The sequence below is a fragment of the Excalfactoria chinensis genome, chromosome 8, assembly GCF_039878825.1.
Source record: "Excalfactoria chinensis isolate bCotChi1 chromosome 8, bCotChi1.hap2, whole genome shotgun sequence".
Lineage (NCBI taxonomy): Eukaryota > Metazoa > Chordata > Aves > Galliformes > Phasianidae > Excalfactoria > Excalfactoria chinensis.
Genome location: NC_092832.1, coordinates 12,323,162 through 12,351,130, shown reverse-complemented (window position 1 = coordinate 12,351,130; position 27,969 = coordinate 12,323,162). Strand labels below are relative to the sequence as shown.

The following is a 27,969-nucleotide window of genomic DNA, read 5'->3' as shown; positions in this document are numbered from 1 at the left end:
CAAAGGGAAAATCTGCAGAAGGAAGTGGAGGTGTCCAGAATGAAGCTCTTGGCTGTAAGCAGCTGAAAGTTGAATTCTTAGACTCTTGGCACTTCAGAAATCATATTAAATGGCTGGGCTCTAACAGTCTGCACAAAGTTATCTGAAAACAGCAGAAAGAATATCCAAAGTATAAGCAGATTGACTTTGAGTAATAAAATAAACACTTTCCAAGCATTAGCTAAGGAAGCTGAAGCTCCATAACAAAAATCTTTGGAAATATGGCTAAAGACACAACACGTTTTCTAAAATGTAAGTATTGGAATTATTGGCACAAGTCAGAAAGAACAGTGTTTGATTGTACTTAATAATAGGCCTCATTTTTCCTTGGTGCTGCTGGTAGAAAATCAGAATAACAACTCAGTCTCAAACCTCTACATGACTACTAGGGTTTTCCTCCATAAGTTATGGCCTAGCTAAAGAAGAAAGTAAATGAAAAATAAATCCAGGACATAATGAACCACAGCCCATTGTTTTCAGTAAGGATGTGAAATATCTGCTGCTGCTTCTGATCTCCAAGTGCTTCAGAGAGCAGCTCTCTGCTTGGGCAGAACATGCTGGTAAAAATCAATGCAAAGCACATTGGCATTCCTATCCCAGCCAACCAGGCATTGACCTTTCTCAAAGGAGCTTAAATTACATGCATGCTGCTTAATTTTTGGTTAGGCTTAAATGTTTGTGTCCTTCCAGGTAAGCCTGTTGAGGCTCTTTCCTGAACTTTCTTTTTCCTGGCACTCAGAGTGTTACTGCTGCCTGTCCTGTTGGATTCCTGTTTATAGGACTGTACACTACTGAGAGATTAGGAGCTAAAAACAGCAAGCAAAATTCAGAATTAATAAATGCAAATTAATGCTCACTGGGGAAAAGCCAGTTCTCCTATATATACACACTGATGGAAATTAAATTATTTAGTAACCTTCAGAATAGCTCTTAGTGTTATGAAATGGCAGCTCAGCATTCAGTAGCACTTTAAAAAATAAATTGGGAACAGGAAAGAATGCAAAGTATAATTGTGGCAATGTGTACATGTCTGGTATACCTGCATTTTGATGACTGGTTCCAGCAGAACTAGAAACTATAGAGAAAAGCAGCATCTTTGAGCATGGATGTGAAATGGTTTTTGTACAAGATGGTATCAGGCTAAGGCGATTATGCTGGGAAAGAGGAAGTGCTTGGAAGTCATGCTAGAGGTCTGTGGCATGGGGAAGGCAAATGGAAAACCGTTACCTCACATGCTAAGATGTAGAGGGCATTACTTGAAATTACTGGGTAGCTGGTATAAGAAATCACAAAATAAATAGATTTTTCCTGCAAATTGAAATGTGAATCCATTGCTATTCAGCATGGTAAATTGTAGAAGTTTAGACAGAGGAAAAATGAAAAAGGCTTTATGGGTTTTAAGCACATTGATAGAAGCTCTGATGTAAAAGAAAAAGAGCAGCAAGGATATTCTGGGGAAAGGTGTAAAGAGCACATATCACTGTACTGACCATCCATGCCTTGTGAGCACTGACCCACACACCCTGTTCTGTTCTGTATGATAACCTCCATATGTTTTGCAGGAGAGAGCATGCTTCCTGTGGTATTTCACAAGCACCTTAACTGCTATTTTATAGCTCAGAATACTCAGACTTTCATTAAAGGATCATGGGGCAGCATGAGAGCAATCTTCCTTGTTCTGCTTAAAAGGCCATACTAATAATCTCAGTTTCTTATGAACATCCAGCCTGAGCAGGGCCACAGTCATCCAGGTGTAGCTGAGAGCTGAGGAACTGTAGATGTTTGCTGAATGACACAAGCAGGATCACGAGAAGAAGGTGAGGGCTGACACCATTCTGGTTTCCAAAGCCATGGTGAGGCGGGGTCTGATTTCTGCACCTCATTCTCCCCAGGTTCAGACTTAGGCTTGATCTCATTGTAACTGCCAAGGAAAAAGAACCACCGCAGCTATTCCAAGTGCAATGTGACAGACCTTTGGTGGAATCATTCCAGAGTGCTTCAATGCCTTATTGCAGGTAACAAATCGTTTTAGCATGAAACTATTCCCTTTCACTTCCATACCAGCTCTCCAAAACAGGAAGTTAAGCACTGTGGGAAGGTCAGCTGTGGGAGTAAAGGCTATTGATCAGCCTCAATCCTGCCAGCTCTTGTGTTGGCAGGATCAGTGCTTTGACTAACACCATGTCTCTGCAGATACAGTCTGCTTCATGAACTGTCAATTTTTTATCTTTTAAAAAAATGAATGATGCTTAATTGATATATAAATAATACAAACTGCAAGCTGAGTTAACAGCACTTTAAATCAGTATTAATCTCAAGAACAGCATCTTCCCATACCACTTTGCCATCAGATGACTGGAACAATCTGTTACAATAATCCTAAACTGCTCCTTCAAAACCACGCTACATAATTTTACAAATGCAAGCTGTTACTCAGTATAGAGAATATAATATGCAAGCTACAATACCAAAATAATTCTTACAAAGTAGAATGCAGAATGAAGACAGACTTTCCTTATTAAAATTTTTATTAAAATTGAGCTTTATTTTACATATTTAAAATACTTTATATCCAAGTTATGCAATATGTATGAAAAAAATTGTATATGAACACTTGCATAAAAATATGTAAAATCACGACTAAGCAATATAAAGCAATATATAGCACGTTCCAAAATGTATTTCAGGAGTAGAATACCTGAGTTTTCAATAAGCTGGTTTCCTGCATTTCACTGATTTTAACAGTTGTGTTTAATAATGTATCTGATCTCATATAAAGCACTTCTTTGGTTGAGAAAAACTTCACGGAAAAGGTAGAGATCAAGCAGAGATGTTACTCAAGGCCTGTCTTCAGAATCTTCTTCCCCGTGATGATCTACTCTTTGAGATGCTAGGAAGGACTCCCATGTAGCAAGGCACTTAAAAAAAATCCACAGATACATATTAATATAGCAGACCGACTTCTGTAAAACTGGTAGCCAAGGAGAAAAAACAGGGAAAAAAAAAGTACATATGCACTGTCACAAGCTGTTTTTGTGGGACTGAGGTAATAGCAAAATATGGTTTCCTAGGCAGCTCAGTGATATGCAAAATGTTAGCCAACACGCTGGGTGAGCTGTAAAGGTCACTTTTACATAATGACAAGCACACAGTGTGAGCATCGTAATTGTATGTGTTAGCATGGGAGATGCTAACATTAATTATGCTCTTCTTTAATCTCTCCCTTTAGTTACAGGCAAAGATCTTCTTTAAATAGAAAGCACAGTCACACACAGTTCCTTTGTAATCTCTATGGATTCCCATAGCATACCCAATATTCTTTCCAAGTTAAATTAAAACATTTTTTTTCTAAACGCACAGATAATTTGTTTTTCCCCTGAGTAATGAGAAAGAAATAAGATCAGGAAGGCAGGGGGCTGGGGGGAGATTGCCATCTTTACAGCAAATGTATTTCTCTCCTAATGGAAAAATGTATTAATAACTGTACAAACTATATAGATATGTGATATATATATAATTGGAAGCAGTGTAAGTAAAAAAATAATGATTATAAAAATCCCCAAATGAATTGTAGTTCAATTTGGCTTAAATGAGTGTTGGCAGCTTGGCAAACCTTTATAAATCAGATGTTAGTATTGAGGATCATGGCAAACCTATTGCTAGGTAACCCATGATGTGCTGATGCTTGTTACTCAGCATACCAAGTTTCTGCCATTTCAAATCTGTCATTAAAACAGTGCAGCCAAACTCATGCAATAATTCTGTCTGGAAATGGAAACATTCTAATAAAACTTTGACAAGAGCTGACTGAGATCACAAAGAAAAAGTATGTAGAAGCTTGTTTTCACATGGGTCCTTCGTCATTATCAGACATATTAGAAAGTCATTATCACACATGTTGTGTTGTTTCCCTGTTGGCCTCTGTGCTACATAAACCTACTCCCCCAAGCTTATTTTTGTGATCTTGATCTTCCCACCTAATTTCCTTTGCTTCTTGCACTGCACAACACTGGGATGCTATTGAGAGCATGCTGTAGGTTGGAACTACTGTAAAAAGAGAGGAGTAACTGGGTAAAATTCATATGGAAATGTGTATTTCTTCACTGGCCTTTTGGAGAAATGTTATTTTGCAATGGTAGATCAGGGAGAAGCAATGAAAGTAATGCTGAAATGAACAGTGATCTGCAAATCTTGCAAACTGACTTCTGACTTAAAAGGTCTTTTTGACCTTTTGTTGAAAGCCTTTAAGGTTTATTCATTAGATTCTCCCTTTCTTTGTGTGACTCTGTGGCAGCTGTATTTATCTGAGTTGTCTGAGCTGCAAGGTGGCTTCTTGGTTTAAAAATGTCAACAAGGCAGCTGCTAGCAATGTAATTTGACTGTGGTGCTCACCCTCAGATTTCTGTTTGCTAAAGCCCAGACTGGATTGCCATCCTAGAAAGTTGCAAGGCACATCTGTTTTTCCTAAGCTTTTACTAGGTGTGAGGCAAGAAATAATCAGTTTCTTGAACAGTCTTCTGTTGGCAATGAATGTCTGTATCTATTTATTTATTTATTTTTCCTGAGGCACAGTTTAATTTATACTATGTAACTTCATGTTTTGTCATTTTGTAATTTCAGTAACGTGTGTTAAAGTACATACATCGTATTTACAGTCTGAGATATAAAAATGGCTCCCTATTATCTTTGCAACACTGAGCCAAAACACGTGTGTTAAAATGCAGTCACGCTATGTTGCTTCTCTAGATAGATACAACTTAACCAAGTCTTTCCAAGCAAAGATGCAGAGCATTTTTCTCCATTACACAAGTTATTTGGTTTTTAATTTGTCCTCATTTATATAACCAAGACATGTTTTCCAGAATGTAAGAGCAATGGTGGCTCATTTCACTGTCAGACATCACAGTGCTGCTACAGCTGACAAATTTTATAATTAACCATACCAAGACAAAAGTAGGTCTCTGTGCCTTAGGCTCAAGCTTTTTATATCGTGAAGCATGAACTGCATAAACGACATCTCGTTACTGATGTACACTTCAGCCTTATTACAGAATGCTTTTACAGAGTTCTCTTGGGAGGGTAAAAATGGAGTTCTAAACATACAGGATATGCCCACTTTCACAAAAGAGACAGAAAGGAAACAGAAAGAAAAATCAAACCCAGGAAATTAAATGTGCGTGCATAATGTTGAAATTCATAATCCAATTACTTGTAAAAGCCCAGCAGAATACAGAAGAAAATAGAAATATACAAAATGAAAGAGCTTAAATAGGCTATTTTACCTAAAGTATTCTGATTACTACTGTTCTGCACATCTGTTCAGCAATGCCATTTTTAGAAATAGCAGCAAGAGGTTTCCATATACTATTGCATATCTAACTAAAGAGGAGATTTAAAAATAGAACATGTAGTAGGGATGATAACAGAAGCAATGTGTCATATGCCATGTGTTACAGTTCCCTGTTTTCCATGGTTAATACCTTAAAAATATCCTCTGTGATGACATTTCCTAGAGTAGAATCTGAAAATGAAGTCTTCTGTGTTTTAGGGAGAGAGACAGAAATCACATTCATAGTTTCTGGGTGCAAGGAAACAAAAACTAGAGAGTATACAAATAGAAAAATGCTGATTCCCACTATATAATATATATATATATATTCCTGAAAGTATTTAAAATAAATTTCTATGTCTGAAATGACTGACGGTTCAAATACGGACCCAGGATATGAAATGACATTCACAGTGACAAACTGGCTCAGCCATGTGGGAGCTGCTGAATACTACAAGAAATTTGGGCATTGCTAAGGTAGGATGTGATCAACATGTGTAAGCAGCTATCTTTGCCACAAAACCCAATGACTCGTTATATACATCATAGAGGCCTCAAGGGCAAACGACACATCTAATCTCTTTTCCTAAAGCTTATACTAGGTGGATACATGTGAGATTTTGAGTTAGAAGGAAGTTACTCTAATGGGGAAGTATTGTTTTGACCTAATGAATCATTTGGATCAATTTTTGCCTTTACAATAATGTAAATAACAGAAATAAACTCAGTTATGCTTGTAATAGTTAAGAAAACCAGGAAACCATTTATGTTTTTGGAAAAAAGTAAGCTGTGTGAATCTCCACAAGACTGTACTACGGTATCAAATTTAACTTTTTACCAGATTAATCTGCAAATGTTTAAACAGTTGGACATGGTAAATATAAAACCAGAGGCTACACTTTAAAGGATGTATCTTAGCACAAGGAAAAAAAAAATATTTCAGTGCCAAAACTAATTAGATATCATTCTACATTACGGAGGGTGGGGGAGGGAAACATTATTCCTGCATTTATTAGAGTGCTTTATAAGCAATGGAGATCAACAAGGTGTATTGACTGGATTTACAGTGTCTGAGCCGTATTTAGACTGTGCTCCTACTTACTCTGGTCTTTTTTCTTTTTTTCTCTGAATATGTTAACAGAGTTCTTTGCTGAGAAAATTATATATTATATAAAATACTTCTTTTTCCTTGATGCAGATGTCCTAGAGACTATGGCAAACACGAGGAAGAACCAATTGGTAAATGTTTAATTGCAACTGTTCTTTGAAGCCAAAGTACAACATTCCTGGGTGCCTGGGAACCAGGATGACTTCAGACACACTGGTTAAGTAACAAGAACTTTGTTTCTTCTTTTGGTTTTAGTAATGCTCTGTCCTAAGGGCACTGGAGAATATCTATACCTAACTTAATGGAAAGACCTGGTGACAGTCTGCTCTCTTAGCTGTATGTTCTGCCCTGTGGATAGGTTGTGATTTCAACTATTGGGAAGGTTGTATCTCCTGTGAGCTAAGAGGTGTGCTAATTCAGACCATTGTGTTGTACCTGGGGCATGGGAAAAAGCAGTAAAAGAAATAGTATGGCACTGAGACGCACTTCATTCAAGGACTCTTCTGTAAGGCAAACAAACTGAGGTTTTGTTCTTCAGAATGAGAGGTCCTGATTTCCTTTTCAAATTAGAACATTCACTCACAGGCTCAAAATAATATATTAAAAAAAAAAAAAAAAAAAAAAAAAAAAAAGGATATTTGAGTTAAAAACTTTTCAAACGCCCAAAATTAATTTTACCAAAATCTCTTGAATGCCAGCATTGAGATAATGATTTTCTGCTAATAATGAAAACAAAAGACAGAAATAAAACCTGATGAGCCTCCACTTTTCAGCCAGGTTAGCCTAATGTTTCTTATTAACCAACACAGCAAGATATTTTTTTCTAAAATCTGGATTTCTCAGGACATAACAGGAAATCCATTTAAAGTTTTCAAGAAAAGCACCAACAAAGAATAATGTCTCAGTGCAAATTAATTTGTCCAGTATTTCAGAGACTATTTAAGAAAAGCCACTGGTAGCTGTAGAAATAATTGAACTATTTTTCACATCTTTGACTTAGTGATAATAATTTCATGTATGCTGTGAGCTTTGACATTCTGAAACGAAATTCTAATTCAGCAAAAAGCATTTTTAGACAGGGAAGACAAAAATAATTGTTTTTGTGTATTAATGTAGCTAATCATCCATGAACAAAATATTCCAATATATTTAGCACTGATTTAACATACATATTCATGATATAGAAACCAGAGATCATCAGTAGCTGTAAAAAATGTGAGAGGATGCCAAAAGTTTGCTGCCTGATTTCAGAAAATATTTTGATCTTCATATGTAACAACAGATTGTCAATGTCCACACATCTCACAGGCTGCATCCTAATTAACTAGACTTGATGATCAAGAGCTGTCTTTTCAATTATGTTCTAACAAAATGATTTGTAAAACCAGGACACTGATTTTACATTGAGGCTAATGGACAACCCTTAGAAAGGTTGAAACGGGGGACTGGAAGACATAGCTATCAAAACATATCTGTGAAAAATACTAAGTTTTAATTAGTAGATGGGTAACTGCTTTACTGCAGGAGAAGCTGAAAAAAAGTCAAGATACTGGAATACTTTCAAAACAGGCACAATATAAGCAACATGTTGCCTCTGAAGAAACTTCACAGAATGCTTAAGAGATTTTGTTACATTTATTCGAGTTCTGTTGGTTTGAATATCTTGCTTGGAATTTTTACCAAGAATAATAGCCATGGCATTGGAATTGAAATTCAAATTTTATTTCACTTTCTTTCCAAAGTAGTTGGTTTCAATTAGGAAAAGATTTGATTTAGTAACTGCATCCATTTGTGCACCTTAAAAAATGTGCCATAAGCTTTTCATATTGATTTCTCAAACTTGTACTGCTGTACAAAGTCTAATTGTTTTCCATTCCTCAGAGAAATAACAATGAGAACTGTCTGACTGTGCTGTTTGAAAAGGAACCACATTTAAATGTTTTTCTCATATAAAGCAATTTATAAATGTGGAGTCTTCCAGAGGGTTTCTTCACACAGTCACTGCGAAAGGCTTCTTAGCTGAAATATAGCAGCTGACATTCAACCCAAAAATATCTCCCAAATTCTAGTGGTTAGTAAAACAAGACTGCCCTCTGTTGTTGATGAACTCAGGATCAACCACTTGGGCACAAATAAAATATGTTTTGCTTAAAACAATTCAAGTTAAGGAAACAGCCTCTTTTTTCCCGCAAAAACTAATTCTGAAGTTAACTCAAGATTGAACTAAAATGCAACATTTATCCTTTAGATACAATGCAATGATTTCTCTGAAATAATCAGTCAATAATAACATTGCTATGAGAAAGGGTTTTACCTCTTCATAATAACGGAGATTATTGTCAGCCACATTAGTGAATGCTGATCTCATATCGTGCTGCATGTTTTGCTTCCACCTGTCCCAGTCCGCTTTCAGAGCATTATTGGCACATTCTACTTTATCTTCAAGTTTCCCAATTTCCTCTGAGAACTAAATAAAAATTGTAAACATAAAAAATAAAAATTAGCATTTTAAAATTGATCAAAACCAAGTGACTGTAGCACAGTAAGATGAACAGAACTGCAGAAGTGAGGTTGGCATTAAAATTAGCACATCATTTTATTCTTAATGAATAGCTCAGTGCAATTCCTGAAATGTTAATAGCAGAAATTCAAGACAAGAACTAAAATGTTGCTGAAAATAATTTTGTTGATGGGGAAGTTACAGAGTCTGGCACTTCTTTGCTGGCACTCGACAGTAATGCATCTGAAAAGGAAAACACTGAGGGCTTTACTGGAGCAAAATCAACTTTACAAATGAGCAAATGAGATTTGGCCAGAAGACTGAGGAAATTCTGACAGAACCTATGATGACTTAAGGAGAAATCAGAATGGGGGGCAGGGAGGGGGGGGGCGGGGGGAGGAGGGGTGAAGACAGCAGAAATTACACTCACAGATTTCTTGCCCATCACCTTGCAGTCATTTAGTATGGAACTAAACCTGGTGTGACCATGCAAGGCAGCAAGAAATACTGAAGTAGAGAAAGAACTCAAAATGGAGGATTTCAGCAAAGCAGGGACTCTTTCTGAGTGATCCAGAATCAAATCCTTGAGGGCAGCTGCTATGCTGCCATTATTTTCTTCTAATTGCTGGAAATGTACAAAGTGACTCCAAACTAATGGGAATTAGAAACAGATAAAGGGCCTCTCTCTAGAGAGTCTTCAAGTCCTGTCACTAATTTTGTACCTATTGTTATTGGCTAATCAGCTGTGTCGGTGCTGGCTGGCACCCAGTTGCAGTATGAGGCAAATCTTCTGCCGCTACAGTGTGAATTAATGCCTTGGGACTGCACAGCATCTGCCTGCAGCAGACCTAGGGAGGTTGGGCACAAATACCACCTACAAGGATCACACAGTAGGAAAAGCTGATCTCCTTATATTATTTTCTTTGCAACTCAGGTACTGTATACCTTCCTCTTATTCCTCTTACTCTTCTATCAGGTGAAGTGTTCTTTCATCATACAACTTCTCTGTGAAGTTGCACAGCTCTCTTCCTAAGTGCCACAGAGCTGGAGCTTTCATTGATAGGAACTTCCAAGTCTCCCATGAGATCTTCAAGGGATGCTTAGGCTATTAACACACTGCAAGAAAACCAGGCTTCAGAGCAGGACGTGGAAAGCTGTGGTCCACAGCCTTCAGCTCCAACCATACACAGAGGGCAGCTCTTCAGTGCCATAGCTGGAGGTAGTACAAATAGCAGAAACAAACTAAGCAACACTGTCTGGAACAGCAATGGAACCTGAGCCCAATCCTTAAAATTTGAGGTATCAGGGGAAGATGACAGCTCATACATGTTGCTTGCATGATGGTTATGAAAAAGAGACACATACGTTTTAACCAAGTAACTCTTGTTTGTGTACATTTTCACTATGCAGTGCTCAGAAGTCCTGTTCATAGTCCATATAGTCAGTGTAAAATTGTCAGCAAGAACACTCTAAATTCAGTTTGTGCATCCTTCTGGGAATCCACTGTTCGGGATCTTACTGCCTGCTGACTGGGGGCACATCAAAACAAGAGGTGCTCCTCCTGCAAAAAACAGCCCTTTCAAGAACAACCAGCAAGAAGGAAGGTTGGTCAAGTGAAAAGACAGAACTCTGAATTCACAAGCCACAGATCCCAATTCAGAGTCTAACAAAATAAAATCCTCATGCTCAAATTAGGCAAAAATGGAATAGCTAGGAAAAATGAAATAAATTTCAACCAAATATTTTTTTCCCACATTCCACAATAGAGAGACAAATAAGCATTTTTAGTTAGATTTTATTTCTACATTGACTACCCTTGCCACACTTCTAGATTCATGAAATATTGGACACTATTTAAGAAGAAAATGAAAAAATATTATTTCTACTTTACTGAAAAGCCAAAGTTCAATTATCCAGCTAGATCAGTAATCAAACTATGGGCAAGGGTAATTTCATCAACTACCAACAATGTATTCAATATAAAAAAGGTTAATCCAAATATTAAATATGGGGAAATTGCCTTTAAAGATATTACAGGTAATTGGACTAGGAATCTTGTGCATGCCCCAAGTTAACACTAAAAATGAGTGCACACAGAATACTGAAAGTAGTGACTATTTGTAGATGATTTAGAGTAAGAAAGGCAGTTGAATTCATTTTTCTGCTTTTGCCAGAAAAAAAATACCAAAAGCCTCTTATACGAAAATGAGCTAGACTGCATGCTTAAAGAAATCTGGCTTCGAAGTCCTGGCAGCATCATCCTCTCATTATCTTGTCCTTTGCATCTTCAAGTAATTTATTCTACAGTTTGTTTTTGACTTGCATTTTCTAGGAACTATAAATTTCTTCCATGGCGTAGCTACAGTGTGATGTGGGAAGGCAGACTGTTCTACATCCCTGCCTGGATATGTGGTTTAAGCATCGCCCTCTAAAGACCCCCAATGTATCAAGGTGAGTGCACACTTCTTCATCTCAACTAGAAAGGTTTAAGATCTACTTTTTTCACAGCTGAAAAGGAACACATATACTATCTTCTTCAGCTGACAGCAGAAATCAATGAATGGCTTGGTTTCTGAACAAGTACATCCACATAGTGTGTACTTGATTTACAAGGTGTACATTGTTACAATTTATCCTACAAATTAAATATGATCCTAAATCCATTTTCTTACACTGACCTCACTGAGGCAGCTAGAGCAGTACATTAATTCTTACATGAGTGGTTTCTGTAGGAGGACAGCATGGTGCTCACGAGACGCTGTACTGCTGGACAGAAGTGGTAAACTAGACCCTGCCAGAGCAGAGCGCTACTGGAAGTGAACAGGGTGACTTGTAGCCAAAGGGACTTGTAGCAATAGCCAAATGACCTGGCAAGTGACACAAAATTGTATAGCACCTCAATATGCCAACCAGCATGACCTTCTATCTATTACATGAATTAATCCTTCACTTGGATGTACTAACCCTGCTCAGCCTGGAGTAAAACATAACATGCATTCAGAATTTGATAGATTTAGCATTTATTTTCTTCATTTCAAACTTGAATAGCAGAATCCATAAGTTGGCACTTAAACCTGTCAGGTTCTGTTGGAGCAGATTATACCAACCTTTTGTCAGAATTACTGTTAGTACTAGCAGCAGTATCAAATCTGTAAAAAAGCCCCAAGCCACTGAAGGAGGCATTGTTTACTCCTACAGAACAGAGATAGGAGCAATGGAGGAAAAATGGTAACCTCTGTACAGCCAGAGCTCTGGAGGAAAGAAAGGCCTAGATGAGTAGGCTCCCCTCCCAAAAATCTGTCAGGAATCTGCATCCAAAATCACAATCTTCAGACCTTCCATACTGTGAATAATGGCCACCTTCAACACCTACATTTTGACTTGGGAGGATAATTTTTGGGTTTTTAGAAGCATCACAAGTACCTGTCCTATAAGTCCAATAGGAGAAATATGTCTCAAGAAAATGTTTATTCCTAGCCAATGAACTTGATGTCTTACAAGGTTTAATCTGTGGTTCCAGTCTGTCAGCTGCACCGACCTTGGGAAGGTTTTGCACTCTCTTGCTGTACAACTGCCTGCTTGCTAAATCATTTAATGTTTGCTGTGACCATTGCTAAAGATACCACTGCCTTTTATCAGCTCTAAGGACAGGCTGAGATTCCTTATCTGTGGTGGAAGCATACTTCAAATAAGATTAGAGTTCTTGCTAATCATTGTCAGCAGAATTTCTGGCTACCAGGTTGTACAGTTCAATCTGATGTCTGTGAGATCATTAGAAGTTACATAGGGTATGTCTAGAAACAGAAATGTGCAAATTAAGCCAAAGTGAGCATTTGACACCAATTCCAATAACAGCACCTCTGTTTTCAGGCTGTTTTTCCAGCCTCTTCTCATTCCGAAAGCAGTCTGGATAGAAGTGTCAGGAAAATAAGTCAACATGTAATAAAGATTTAAAAATGGTAAAAAACAGATTCAGAAAACAGAAGTTACTTGAACAGTGAAAAAACAGCAGTGCAAAACTCTCTGTGGCCAAGCTACCAATAATGGAACAAATTGTCCACTTCTAATGAAGAAAAAAATCATCAGGATGCAGCCACCAATCAATTAGAGAAGACAGGATTTTATGATCAGACTAAAAGACATCTGCTTTGCTGCTCTGATGAGATTGTAAGAAAAATCAAGATCTCAGTATTTTTTTTTTAAATGAGTAAGAGATAGAAGGGCTGGAAAGATAAAGCAAAGATCTGAACACCTGGTAAGCACACGACTCAATGGCTTTTACCACAGCATTACCAAGGAAATGCAGGAACAGTTAAAAAAGACCGGGTGCACTGGAAGCAAAGACAAACATCTCATTATGGAGCACAATGTTGTCAATATCAAATCAATGGTACAATCAATGCAATGCAAAAGGGAAAATTATTCCTTTTTGTCTATAACAGCTGAAGAAAACCAAGTGCCAACAACTTGTCTGGGGACTCCATCATATTATACCAAAAATGCTTTCTTAGAAGGCCATGTCCTGCCAGGGAAGTGTCCCTTGGACACTGGTGGACAGCAGTAAGGCCAGCTGCTAACCAAGCTTTATGAAATGCATTTCAGCACTGAGTCACTCTGTGCAAATGCAACTGTTTTTATCAACAAAATATACAAATGGGAAATAATGATAAAAGGGTTGCAATATTGATGCAAAATTGATTTAACTAGCTGCATATAAATAACTTGAGCAATGACATATAACATGCCTTCTGGCCAGATGAAGTTCTTAATATGTACTGTATCTTCACATGCAACTAAGAGGCCTGATCTATGATACTGCCAGAATGAGACCTCACTTAACAGTTAATTAGCCAGTATATAGATACATATATTTTGTAGATAGACTGAGAATAGAAACAATTAAGTAAAGGTTTGCTTGAAGATGGTCTTTGCTGATTCCTACAAATGTGAAATTAGCATTATAAAACTTGTTAACTTATTACCAAGAGTACTTTATTGTTTCCCCATAAACTTTTAGAAGCAAAGAGCAGAAGTGGCTCTCCTGGCAGCCATTGACCACTCTGAGCCCTACAGGCTGGTTCCCAGACAATGTCAGCAAATAATTTCTGTTTCAGGAAAAATACATGTTTTTGCTGGCTGTCCCGTTGCATTATACAGAGGCACATTATTATGAAATACACTGCAGACACCACAGATATCAGGTAGTGATAATGTATTCTTACTTATTCTGTTAATTGACAGGAAATCAAATGAAAATACCCCAACTGCCAAAGATACCTAAACAGCTCATCTTTACATGAAAGCTAATTGCAGCAGCTCTAATAAAAAATATCTGAAATGTCAAGGACCTTCTTCTTCGATGTACTAAAAAGCTGCAGTAATTACATCTAGTCATTTTTATATATTATTTACACTGTATGATACTTGGTGCTAACAGTCTGCTGGAGGATGTTAGTTAGGTGTTAGAGCTAAAAGCTAAAGTTTTCAAAATGCCAGTTCTGTTCTTCACTGTGCACAGGTGGGAGGGGAGCAGTGTGGAAACCCATCCCAAGACTAGCACTGCATTGTGCTGCATTGCACGAGTTGATCGAGGCCAGAAGTGAGTCAGGCAGGCCAGCCACTGAGGCTGTGCAAACTCATCCCACTGAGCTTTGGTGATGGCTTTGAGGATGCTTAAGTCCATTTGCTATATGTACAACAGCATTAGAATGAAGATGTCAGCTTGTAAAAAATATCCTAAAAAAATAACCAATCGGGAAAGAACAGTCCAGAAGTTTTCATTTTAAATATATCTCATGAATGGCTTTGCTCATTCTGCCTCCTGTTTCTCATGTCAACAAAGCAGCAGCTACAAGAGCACTGCAGCAAGTCTTACTTTAACTCTCAATGTGGAAGTGAAGAATCCTAAAAATAAGCCACTGTGCCACCTGCATTGACAACACACGATCCATGAACGCCCACTATTCCCAGTCCTTTGCTGCAGCTGCCTATCCATTGAAGTTTTGCTTTTTTTTCAAGATTGCCTTTGCCTGACATGTGTAGCTACAAAGCCCATGCTTTCTCAGAGGAAGTACAGGACACAAAAACACCATCCAGTTACAGTGCATAGCTTCACAGGACATGCATTGTTTAGGGGATTCATTTTCTGCAATTAGAGCAAGACCTGGAATATTTCAGCATTCTGTACAAAGACATACTCACCAAATCCTTGTCTGCCTTTTTATTGGCTAAAGCATCAACTTTGGAATCAAGCTCGCTTTGAATTTGGTCTCTTCTTTTCAAAACACCCTTAATATAAAGAAAAATAAATACACGTACATATATAAAGAAGTAAAACAAACTAAATATATTCAGAAAACCACACAACATAAATAAAACATGACACGATTCAAGAGTTTTGGCATGATACAAGTACTTTCATAAAAAGCAATTCAAAATCATGTAGTCAATACTTATTTTTCAGTATCTACTTTTTATCTTACATGTTTTTTCAGGAGTCTTAGTGAGTCCAAGCTCAATGCCAGGAATCTGCCATACAGGAATCACTGCCAACTGGATGAAGAAACCAGCAGTAGCAGTTAACTTTGTATCAACTCGACCTACAATGTATTCATTTTGAAAAAGCAACATGAGTTTGTGCAACGATGTGTCCGGAAGTATCTCATGTGAGTTATTTGAGTACTGAATTGCGGTTGAGTAAAATCAGATAGAATTATCATGAAAATGATAGCTGTAGTAACTTTGATATATGTGCTTATTTCCACTGAATGAAATTATTTCCTCCTCTAAAACTGCCTTACAGGTATTGGATATTCAGCATTATGTCAAAATATAATTAGAAAGGGAAGGAAATGTTACTTGTTAGACTACTAAAAAGGAATGGTGTTATATATTAACTTTTCATTTCTAATGTCCATTTGCTCTGTGACCTTGAGCAAGTCTTGAACATTTCTCTTTGCCTGAGTTTCCTTGTCTGCAGACGTACACTCAGGTATGCTTACAACACAGGAGGCATTAGTCCTTTTAAAGAAATAATCAAAAGAAGGACAAATATAATTACAAATCTAAAATACCTCCTCTTATATTACTTTGCTGCAACTGACTTTATTTCTGTATATGAAAAACAGATTTTCAGTATCTATCTCTAGCTTATGGCATGTTGAACCAGCAGAGGACTGAAGCAGCTCTACCTTCTCTAGCTGTCTTGTTTGGCAGTGTTCTCTCTGCTATCTTGTCAGTTCAACACGAATGACATAAATTGAATAAAAAATTAGGAGATGATTTTTCAAATAATTTTTCAACATTTCTTCTTGAACAGATACTCACTAGAAAAGCCTGGTAAACATGACTTTGGACAGCCCTGAGTAATACATGGGCAGTACGTACTCACATAAATCTACCTTTTAGTAACTCAGAAAATCCTTTACTGAGATAAATAGAGAAAACATTCAGCTATTAGCATAGAAGCAAAATAAATAGGTCCAGAAGGGCTGTCCATCACATTGCAAACGCTTTTTTTTTTTTTTTTTTTTTTTTTTTTTTTTGTAGGTCTTTTGCCTTTTTTAAAACTATTGTCTTGATTATATGCCAAATTTTATCACAAATATTCCTTATATTATGAGATAAAACCCAATGATTTTAATATTGGCATGTTACAACTATAGGCAAGTGCTGACTTCCGATGGCAATTAGAGGGACTGTGTTTCACAAAAATATCATTATATTTTTATGATACTTTGTATAATTAATGCTATTCTGACAGAAAATCCACATATGATAGCATGTGGACCCATAGCTAACTTACTGCTGTAATCTGTGCTCTGAAGCTCAGCGGGACAGAGTTACATTCTCCAGATTTGCTCTGCCTCTGCTGTGAGTCAGCTAGAAAGGAGCCTGCCTTGATGTAAATATTTAGCTACAAATTCATCTCTGCCTTCAGTTTTTGGCTGAACTCACAGCACTGGAGAATACAGAGTTTAATCCATTGTACTGATCACACCTTCTGTACATATGCCAATTATGTTGGTGCCACAGCATGTACCTGTGAGGTAAACACACCCCTGAAGTCAGGTTTTACCAGAGTGCAACTTCCCCTATCTTATTTTCAGTATGAGCAGCCCCCTCTCCAAACTGTGAGAAGCAAGTAAGTTACAGGATTAAAAAAATCCATGGTGAATGAAAGGAAAAGAGCAGTGGTTGAACAGGAATGAGCTAGAGGAGTAAGACTTTCCTCACTAATCCTCTGGCAACTTAACACTGCGTTGCAAGCACTTGGACGTTGCAACCAGAAATAAAAACAAAACAAAATAAGCAACGAGCAACAGAAACTTGCCACATTGTGCTTTAAGAGCCAGGGAGTCATTCTGTGGTATGTACAGAGAAATCTGCTAGGCACAAAAGGAAGGACCTGAACAAAGGTGGGCCAAGCTGCAGACAGCATCTCTTTAATAACATGAGGGATGGAAAGGCTTGCAGGTAACAGACTCAGAAGTTCTGAAAAATAAGAATTAAAGGAGGAAATACTGCAATTTGCTAAGATATTCATCTCTTCATGCTTTTAAGCACAGTGATACCTTTCTTGACCTACCTGCATGTAGGTTTAAATAATACAGCCTGTGAGATACAGGACATTTTGTATGGTCCCTCTTTCAATGAAACTAGTCATTGCAGCACTAGTTCCTAACTTTCAGAAGCTAAACCTTATTGAAAAATGGACAATGTTCTGCCCAGTGCCAGTAAAGGCTTTTGCTGGCTGAGTTAGCTTGGGCCTTGCTCTACACATGGTCTGTAGCACACTCAGCCCCTGCTGCCCTGTGAGCTGCGTTCCTGGCAGAGATACAAAAACAGATACTGCAGCTTGCCTTGAAATGGCAAATCCCACAAAGATGTGTTTGTAGACATCTCTTGCTTTCCAAAGGCAGAAAAGTGTGATTTATGATATGCTAAAATCAGCTTTGGAATTCTGATAATTTTCAATCTGGATGGATTTTATTATATTCTCTCCAAGAAAAATACATCCGTAGAGGGAACTGAGAGCATCAACTTATGGCAGAGACTAAAATGGGCTTGTGACATGGACTGGAAGCTCCACGCTGTTCTAGAAAAAGTAATTCAGGAACACCTCCTAGAAAAGGAGAAACCTTTCTTCTCCTTCTCCCCCACACAATCTGTTACTGCATATTTCAGCGGTGTCAGAAAAGATCTTTCTAAGCTGCTTTTCCTTGAACCTTTCTGTGCTCCAGCCCTACCACACACAGCTCTAAAACCAGACTTCTGCACAGCTACCATGAGCTCCCTGCCACACAAACTACTACGCAGTTCTTGTCTGAAATGGGTGCCTCTTGCCTGATTAACAAGGGAAAGAGGACAAAACAGATTCTCTGCTAATGGACAGCTATCCCATTGCTGTGCACATTTACTAACAGCAGAACAGTGGCCACAAAATATTTTTCATCAGTTACAAACTTGCTTCCAGAGTCTGTCAGTGGCTTAAGACAAACTTCACATACTGCCAAGCGCAATCCTTAACAAAACCTTACCATCAGAATTTCACTGTAGAGAACGTACTCGTGTATGATTGGTAGCAGATTTTCAGAGAGCCCGGCCATTCGTTTCTCTGTAGCCTTGCAACATTTGTCAATGCAGCTGGCAACGCCTTTTAGGGAGTCTGCTATGTCTTCTTCTGATGCTGACCAAAGTGTGTGGATGGGGCCGTACTCCTTCATCTCATTAAAATACTCTTAACAGGGACACAGACAAAGATTAGTCTTTTGTTCACTAACAGATATCTAAGTGATACTAACCACAACCTCCTATTTAATGTGAATGCAGCAAACTGCTTTATTGTAAAGTCCCAAAAGGTGCAGACAACACAAGAAAGTTCATTCCAGTTCTGTATTTGATATCTCCTTTAGAAGCTTTTATTAATCTAAATAGATGGACACCACAAGAATTGCTTCTCATGTGTCTCTAGATCAAGTGATAATTTATGGAAGGCCCAGAAGTCACTGCGATGCTTGGTAATACTTAACTTGGGCAAGCCTGAATATGACCTAAAAGCGGCATGTACTGAAAGCATAATTTTAACACAATTGAATTTATAATGAAGAAATGTCCAACAAAAGATGGAAAACAGCTGTGTGTTGTTAAGAATCCAACATCTAATATTAAAACATTTCAACAAAAAAGCATCCATGCAACATGGAACTGAAAATCTCATGTTAAGATACACCAAGCATGAACATTCTCAAGTCCTTACCAGTGCACCCTGCACACTGGTGTTCTGCCTTTTGCTATTTGGAAAATCTAGAAAGAAGATTAACTAAGCTTTCGGAAGCACATCAAAATTCTTAAGGTTTTCCAATAAACATTTTGGTGCTGATGATTTGAACCTAAAGACCTCAGCCAGCTAGTTGCATTGGAGTGAGCTGTATCAAAAAGAATGCTTTTCAGCAACTTGCATTTTCATTTTATAAGACCCCTCTAACTTGGCAAGGACATGCCGAGACCTGGCTCTGCACACTAAAGCATGGTCTTAGTTATTAGAGAACATGGTGTAACACTTCAAATTCTACTATATATACAGTAACATCCCTCAAGTGCTGACCAATAGAATCAACAGTAATCAGCAGACCTAGACTGAGAGCAGTGTTAAGCTCAGAAAGTTAATAATTTAAGAGTTGCAAGTGGGTTTGCAAGTTGTTGTTACTTAAGGAAAAATATGAGCTTAAATAATCATTCTCTATAAAACTCTTAACAGGCACAGTTTTCCATGACAGAAACTACTGCCAACAGTAAAGCTCTTGAAATTAAAAAATAATTTATTTGGCCAACATGTGAAGAAAAAAAAAAAAAAAAAGAATGAAACTAAAAGAGATACATGAAGAGTCTCAGAATCTACACAGCATTACGCCACTACAGGACAGCACAGAAAACTGACTCTTTACATTCCGTTCAAAATACAAAATGGCACGCAGCTCAAGCCATATTTGTTATGTTTCTTATTTTAAAGTTCCTTTTCAAGCAGGTCAATGGCGTGTTAAAACCCTCCCTATTACCAAGTTGCTCAAGTTAACTTGAAGATCTGCCAGAATAATGACCGTTTTGGAAAGTATGCTATTAACACAGATCTCCCTTTTCCCCTGCTTGCTGGAAATAACTACTTTGCTTGGCACAATGAAAATAAATAAATAAATAAATAAATTACTGTTTACACCAAGTCATTTGCCCATATATCAATTTCTTAAACCCATAAAAAAATGTATTTGTTTTCTACTTACCCTTTTCCTCCTTGTAAATTCTATGAGCTATTTTGTCCAGTACATTTATTTTGTGACTAAATGTTTCCATATAATCATTCATTTCTGTAAACATCTCAGGACGATTTTTAACTCCTCCTCTTACTGAGGATGCTACAGCTCTCACAGTCTGTCCCATTCTGCTCAGCAAACCTGGACCCTGCTTCTTGTGCGAGGAGAGTTCCTAAAACCAGAATGTACTGTGTTTATTTGCACATACATATTTCAATTCTTTAGAAATAACAAAAACTGCATAGAGAAAAAGGAAAAGCAAACAATGCTCCTACTGGAAGAAGTAATCCAGCATTATTATTATTATTATTATTTTAATTATTTTTACATCTCAATAGAATAACCTTTTCAAAGGTTCGGAGGATGGCTCTCTGAATACAAAACTTGGATCTTAACAGAAAGCATACAGCATTGTGGATTTGTCACAGAAATCCAAACTCAGCAACAAAAGCTACTGTGGAAGATACAGTAACACTTATGGCCTCACGCAAAATGCACAGAAGAAAAGGTTCTGTCAGGGAAAGAATATTCCAGAAATTCCACATCTTCTTCCGACCCTTCTGTAACAAGCCATCAGAGGATGCTATGGAGTACTAATCTAAGGAGGTTCCTCATATACCACTACTAACACACCATGTGCTTCCATATAACTGCAGATAAAAATAAAGCCATTTTACCCAGGCCTGTGCAGTAAGAAAAATCTTGAAGTCTTCATTAAAAGTTAAAGTTGGATGATCAGCAATACGGTTCAAAAATTTATGTAGAGCTTTTCTTCGAGTCTCAATGAATTCATCACTAAATCGTTCCACCATTCCTTTCATCACAAACTTTTCTGGTAATGGCTAAGGAAAGAAAGAAAAAATATGTACTGTATAACTTGCATAGCATCAAGGATATGATCACAGTTTTTCTACTTGCTGAAAACATAGCCAGGCTATTCACCAGGTAACAACCAAATTGTTTCAAAATCACTGTATTCAACAAAGCTATTAATGAAGAGGTTAGCTTAATGTTTGTCAGATTTCAGAGACCCCAGAAAGACCTCAAACGCCTCTGTGTAAAACTGGGGCCACAACACAAGTTAATAAAAATAATATAAGTTTTAGCAAACCAACAGGGATAATTAATGTTGGATGTGCTTCTTCGAGTTTGCTCTTCAACCAAAGAAAATCCTGATATCGCCGTCGAACCTCATATTCACAGGAGTCAAATTCACCACGAGATGTCTGAAAACAATGAACAGAAAACACAGGTCCAGGAAGTTAGAAGAGCAGGTAAAAAGCACAATATCATTTAACATTTTGAATAAAACTGCATACATGATTCTAGTTTGCCCATGCTATTTCCTGGCAGTTTTTAAAGAGCAAATGATCAACTGCTTTAGGAGATACAGCATTTTCAAGAAATCAAAGTTCTACATCAATTAAAAATAAAACAAACAAACAACACAACAGATTGACTTTAAATAATCAGTCTGACAGTGTTTCCAAAAGATTCCAATCATTACTTTAGTGTGGCATTTCCCTTTTAACAATCATAGTTACATTCAGTATGTTTGGGCACTTCTGAAGGGGTTAAAAATCAAAGAGTGAGGAAAGCCCATTTTTTAGCATTTTGCAAAAACTAGAAGGAGCTGACAAATGTCCTTGAGGCCTGCTGACACCATCCAACAATCCCTGCTTTCAACGCATGAAAACTTCAGCATATCATAGCACATGGCCCATGCTGTTTAATGGATTCTACAGTCCATCAATCCCAAGTTTGCAGCCCTTTGTCAGAGCTTGCCAATAAATCTTTAATACTTAGAAAAAAATGCTTATTGCAGCATTGCAAAATCATCAAACCACGAGATTTTATCCTTGCTCCATCTTCTGGAATCAAGCTACAAAGAGCCCAGGTGTTCAGCAAAGTGATCCAGCTGTTTAGCATTCATTGTTGCACAGAGATTTACAGTATGATGCAAACACATGGCAAAAGAAGTCACACTCTTGTAACCTCAACATTTTTGAGGACTGAATAAACTGTTTTCCAGGTATGTGGGAGGAATGCTTTTGCTTTATCATCAACAGCCAGCACTTCAAATTAAATATGATAAAGAAGGATGAAAGATAAAGAAGCAAAAGCAATCCACCTTACAGCCCTCCCATATTTGCCTGCAGAAAAAGATGTTCAGTCATCTACAAAAAGATGCATGAAGTGAAAATTATTGCTCGCAACCTAATGAAGATAGCTCTCTTCCTACTCTTTAAATATTTTATGAGGAATTGATAAGTTCTCTGTTTAAAGATGAATAATTCCCATTTGAAAATTTGGTTTAAAATGTATCTTTTAGAAAGAACTCAAAGTCAAATAAATGAACACAGTAATTCTCAAACCACAGCCTGCAGAATATTTGCTGGTAATCCCAAAAGAGCTGGCTCACAGCGCTGTCTTTCTTCCTTATTTCCAGTAAACAATTTGCATTCAGGACAGCTAAAAATGCACTGTGTTGTTTGCTAATACTACCTTTTCACTTGAGAATTGTGGCAGTTGCCCCAGAAATCATATGCAACTGCAAGTGGAAACAAACTTCCAGGTGACAGTGGGCACTACAGTTGCTGAAGAATGGAGCTGAAAGACTTTGCAGCAGGTGAGCTTCGGGCATGGCAGCTCTTTTCTCAGTATAAAAAAATCATGTACATATATGTGTGTGTATATACTGATTTTTTGTTTTCAAAATCAACCGCACAGTTCCATGTGGTTACAGTGGTCCATAACTCATAGCAGAATCAGAGCACAGTTTCAGTTGGGTGGTACCTCAGAGAATGGTTCATTAGAAGGCTGAAAAAGCTATCACTGTTACCGCCATGAGCCACTGAGGTTTACACTGATCCTCATCTAATAGATACTTACCTTTGTGACTACTCTGTATGTAATAAATGTTTCAATGGCTGTAATGTGGCTTTCAGGGTCATCAACAGTAATGAAGAGATCTTTTAATTCTGGTTCATCTTCAAATTTATACTGGTTTATCATAGATGAGGGCGATATTGGCATTGAAGGACTGAATGAGTTTGCCTCAGCAAGTGATGTATCCTGCAGACAGGACATGAGAACATCCACGTTGAAATGTATTTATACACAAACAAACACATCTCAGATGCTAAAATGGTAAGTTTTAAAATATAACTTAGGACAGACAAAAGAATTTTATGATCTGTGACAAGTTTATTATTCTCTTCAGTATTTGCTTTGGTGAGAATATAAGGAATGAGATTTATTCTAGAACTGATCAAAGCAAAACAGTACCGTCTGACAAGGAATTTATGCACAGCTAGAGAACAGAACTTGCCTATGGATGCTAAAATGAGTTATGAATACAAGCAGCCAGTATTTGTGCAGTTTGATTACCAGCTTTGTTAACATTGTTTGCAGCATTACTTCAGGACTGATATCTCTAGTAAGCTGTACTGAAAGAAACTGACTTCAAGAGACCAAGTCAAAATCCGATTTTGAGTTTTTATTGGAATCAGGTATTTCAGTTTGCACCTATTTTGAAATAGAATTTGAAATAGAAAGCTTTTACAGAGACATGAATTTAATCTTTAATAGCTATGCATGTAGTATAAAACGGCTGTTTAATTTCTTAATTAAATTAAATCCACTGACTACAGAGAACAGCATAAAAATGAATAAATGTTTAAAAATAATGAGGGTAATTAAAATAATCATGATATTTGAAATACCAAACATGTTATGTAGCTTTTCTAATATATCAAATGCAGCCAAACATTTCAACGAACAACAAACTTTAATATTCATGGTGTTTTCAGAAAGTTTCCTGAAAATCTGCAAGACATAAATAAAAAATAGAAGTGCGTGTAGCAAAAATAAACTGTAAAACTGCTTAAGGAAGCATGCTTAATGTGCACGCTTCTTTTAAAGCAAAGAGGTCATAGAGTAATGGGCCCAGTTAGTGGGAAATCGCTTCTTAAAGTTTACAGAGCATGAATGCTGCTTTCTCTTTTGAAAAATTAAAGAAGCTGATATGCAAAATTGGATAAAAGCTGAAGGAGGTTTCTGAAGGAAGTCAGCATGCAGATGAGCATCCGCCTGTTGTGTCGGCCCACCAGAGGCTGACCAGCTCCAGGCCCTGTGACCCTGCTGGCAGGGTGCTGAGGAAATCACCCCACACAACATGGCACCTCACTGGCCTCCTGCAATGGTAGATGCTTTCTTTTGGGGGGCTTCTCAAGGCAGAAGCATCCTTAATTCTTTGTAGCATATTGGCAGCTTGTTTCACGCTCACTTGACCTACCTTTCTACTGGCTTTACACTGCAGTAAAATCAATTGCTTGTCTAAGCCAATGAATGAGCAAATATAGAATGGTTTGGGTTGGAATGGGCCTAAAAGATGACCCAGTTCCAACCCTCCCACTAGAGCAGATTTGCCTGGCCTTCAGCACGTTAAAGGATGGGACACCTGCAGCTGCTCTGGGCAACCCATTTACAGGGCTGGCTGCTCTCCTGCAAGCAAGATAATCCCAGTGGCAAAAACAGCCCTTTGTATTGCATTGTTGACTACGAAGCATGCAGAAGAGATGCTGCTGATGAGAAAACTGTAAGGTGTCAGAAATGGGAATGAGTCCGCACAAACCAGAGCTGCGTACTGTCATGTGGGACTGGAAAGTACAAGACTGGTGTCATTGAGGCTGGCAACAATTTTTCCTTTGGCTTCAACTGGGCCAAAACTATCTCTGGGACATGTTCTTCCCCATTTTCCTGCTCAAACCCTCATTTTCTATTGCTGACTCTCTCCTTTGGAATCTATCAATGTACTCTCACACATGTGGAGTAGAAAATTATATTGGGAATTATGCACTGAAAGTATTAATACACCAGACATTCTCTTCTGTGATATAAGGGGTGAAAACACTCATGCAGTGGGAGCAGCCTCGAGATGGGCTGAGCACACAGCCTGTATCTCTCTGGGGAAAACTTTAATCCCTGGAGCACCAAAGCACTGCTGCCCCCCCCCCCCCCTCCCTCCTCCCCTTCCCCCCCCATAGCACGGACAGCTGGCTCAGGGCTCCTGCCATTGCCCCAGTAAGGACACAGAGTGTGCATCTGAGCACAGGGATCCAAAGCTGATCTGGAAGCAGGGGACATGATGGCAGGGTGTCCTGTAGGATAACAGCTCAGTTGTTGGAGCATTCTTCAAAGAAGGAAAATAAGATAACCCTTTGGCTGAAACATTCAACTTTTAAATGATCAACTTGTTCCAGAAGAAAAAATTGCCTCTGTGCAATTCTGCAATGGCACATACATCTTTCCTACAAACACCATGAAGGAAGTTTTCTGTTCTCATGGAAGAGAAGCAACGCTAAGACAGAGTTTTGAAAGGGCTTCTTAATATTTTAAGCATTAACCAAACCACTGACAGCTCCGTCAATGCCATGTCAGGGCACCAGGAACAAGGAACAAGAGGACTACCAAGGTGAGTATTGCAACACACACAGTACTCCGATACTCATGAAAGAAGCAGTTTGTGGTGTGACTCATAATGCAACCTTGAGACGTTGTTTCTGCTAAAATGACCTCAGAACTTTCTCCATGGTGACAGAAACTGGGATAAAGTGAAATGCAGGTTACATCAGAAAATGGTTTCTCAGAGCTGCCAAGTAAGATGCCAGTCTGTAATATTTGAGGTATGTCACAGGATGCTGCCTCAGTGGTTATGACACTACCAGGTCAAATGTCTATGAATTTTCATACAATAAAAACTTGGCTACTTGAGTAATAAGTGAAGGCATTGAGGCTGACAGCTTTTTAAGAACCTCATTTTTCACCATTGAGATAGTTGGTCTGTTCCACTGACTAAACTCAGAAAAATGAAGTTGATGCAGCGCCAGGCACTGAGCACTGCGCTGCCTCTGCATCCCATTCAGCCTGCCCACATTACACCACTGCCTTAAGGACAGTGGTGTGAATTAAACATGAGGAGGTCTCAGAACAGTATGTTATGCACAAATGAGTTTTACAAAAATCAGTCTGAAACTGCATTTAGCCTGTCAGTGTCCCTTCCATGTAACGGATGCACGCAAACAGGCTGTGATCTCAAATCATCTCCGCAGATTTTCATCATCTTGATAGATCAGCCCTCAAATCAAAGCTGAAAGCAAACTGTGAATTTCTGGCTGATACACAACCACCAAAAGCCGGAGCCCAAGACTTGCACATAGCATACTCTTGTCTGCAGAAAAAGGTTGTCATTCTACATGCAGTAAGAATTGTTCCGATTTACTACAAGCAGGCAATATTTTGCATGAATCTACATGGAAGATATTTAAGGATGTAGATGTTTGCCAGAGAACAGGAGTAATTCATATAACCAATGCTTGTTTTGTTTTCTGTCCTCAAGGAACATCACATTTGACAAGCAGGCATGTTGGTATGTTGCATTGACAGACATTGAAACTGCATGCAGAGCCGCCCAGGCTTGTGCCTGCCTGGCAGAAAGAAAAGGATACCAGGTGAGAAGCAGCTAAGTCTACCGAGCACTGGTTTCATGCTGAAGTTCTGTGAATGTGCATTAGCTAACTATGGTTAGGCTTCAGAAAAGCATAGATAACTTGGTAAGATTTAGCCTGACCGTTTGCCTGTTACAGACCATTAAATCTCCTAACAGCCCCCAACCTTAAAATCCACCAGTTTCAGGATTTTTATTGTAGTCAGTTTAAGTAGTTCCCAAGAATCAATTCTTATTCCAATGGTTTTTATTCACATTTACATTTTTCCCCCCATAAGAATATAGCAAATATATCTTTAATTCCTATAACAACTGGTCCAATGGAGAAGCGGGACATCACATTTCCAATCAGGAAAAACACTCGCAGTTTCTCTCCCCGTCGCACATCCTGGCACGCAGCAGTTCGGAACTTGCAGAAGACGCCCAAGCAGAAGCTGCCCGCTCCGGCGGCTTCTCAGCGCCCTCTGGGCCTCCCGCTGAGCGGTCAATGCGCCCCGGCGAGCGGGGACGGGCGCAGCCCCGAAGCGCAGCGGAGCGCCCGGCACCGTCCCGCCGAGCCGCTGCATCGTCCGCACGAGCAGCGCAGGCGCTGCCCCGAGCCGCCACGCTTCAGGCATTCCCGGCCGAGGGCTGCAGAGCGGTTCCACGCAAGCGAAGCAGATCGCGAGTCCGCCCCGCCCGTCCCACCCCGTCCCGTCGGCAGCGGGGGTTGCTCAGCCGCCCCCGTCCCCCGCTCCGTCCCGGCGCAGCCCGGGCTGCGGGGAGAGAGCGGCTGGGCACGGCAGTACCTTGCTGAACACCTCCAGGTCGTCTTCCTCATCGTCGAACTCCAGCACTTCGGCAGAGGGGGTGAGCAGCGGCGTCCGGGCCGCACTGGGGACACCCGCGAGGGGCTCGAGCCCTCCCCCGCCGGCGGGGGGCAGCGTCGGCCCCGGCGCCCGGCCCTCCGCTTCCATCCTTCCCCCGAGCGCGGGCGGCGGCCACGCCGGAGCCGCTCCCCGGGCGCCGCAATTGGCCGCCCGCCGGTCCGCCGCCCCCGGCCCGGCCCGGCCCGGCCCGGCCCCCGGCAGACCCGGGGCGCTCCCAGTGCGCAGGAGTGGAAGAGGCGGCGGCGGGAGGGCCCGGCAGCCGGGACGGGGCGGGATGCGGTGGGGCCGGGGGGAGGTGCGTGCCGCG

At 39.2% G+C, this 27,969-nt stretch overlaps 1 protein-coding gene across 4 annotated transcripts; it reads right to left on the bottom strand.

Moving 5' to 3' along the window:
* Positions 1-8: 8 nt before the first annotated feature.
* Positions 9-27,935, bottom strand: SNX7 (sorting nexin 7). Of its 4 annotated transcripts, none has more exons than XM_072343194.1 (9): positions 27,582-27,935; positions 23,178-23,360; positions 21,401-21,511; positions 20,963-21,127; positions 20,256-20,457; positions 18,516-18,715; positions 15,178-15,264; positions 8,791-8,943; positions 9-142 (listed from the first exon to the last, which is right to left on the bottom strand). In XM_072343194.1, exons 1-9 carry the CDS (start codon positions 27,747-27,749, stop codon positions 101-103), a joined length of 1,311 nt encoding a protein of 436 aa, XP_072199295.1. In that variant the 5' UTR covers positions 27,750-27,935; the 3' UTR covers positions 9-100. The 4 variants fall into 4 exon arrangements, with proteins under 4 accessions (XP_072199295.1, XP_072199294.1, XP_072199293.1 ...); XM_072343193.1 differs by lacking the exon at positions 9-142 and adding an exon at positions 2,554-2,957 and having other exon boundaries at positions 27,582-27,932; XM_072343192.1 differs by lacking the exon at positions 9-142 and adding an exon at positions 2,964-5,576.
* Between the last annotated feature and the right edge of the window lie 34 nt (positions 27,936-27,969).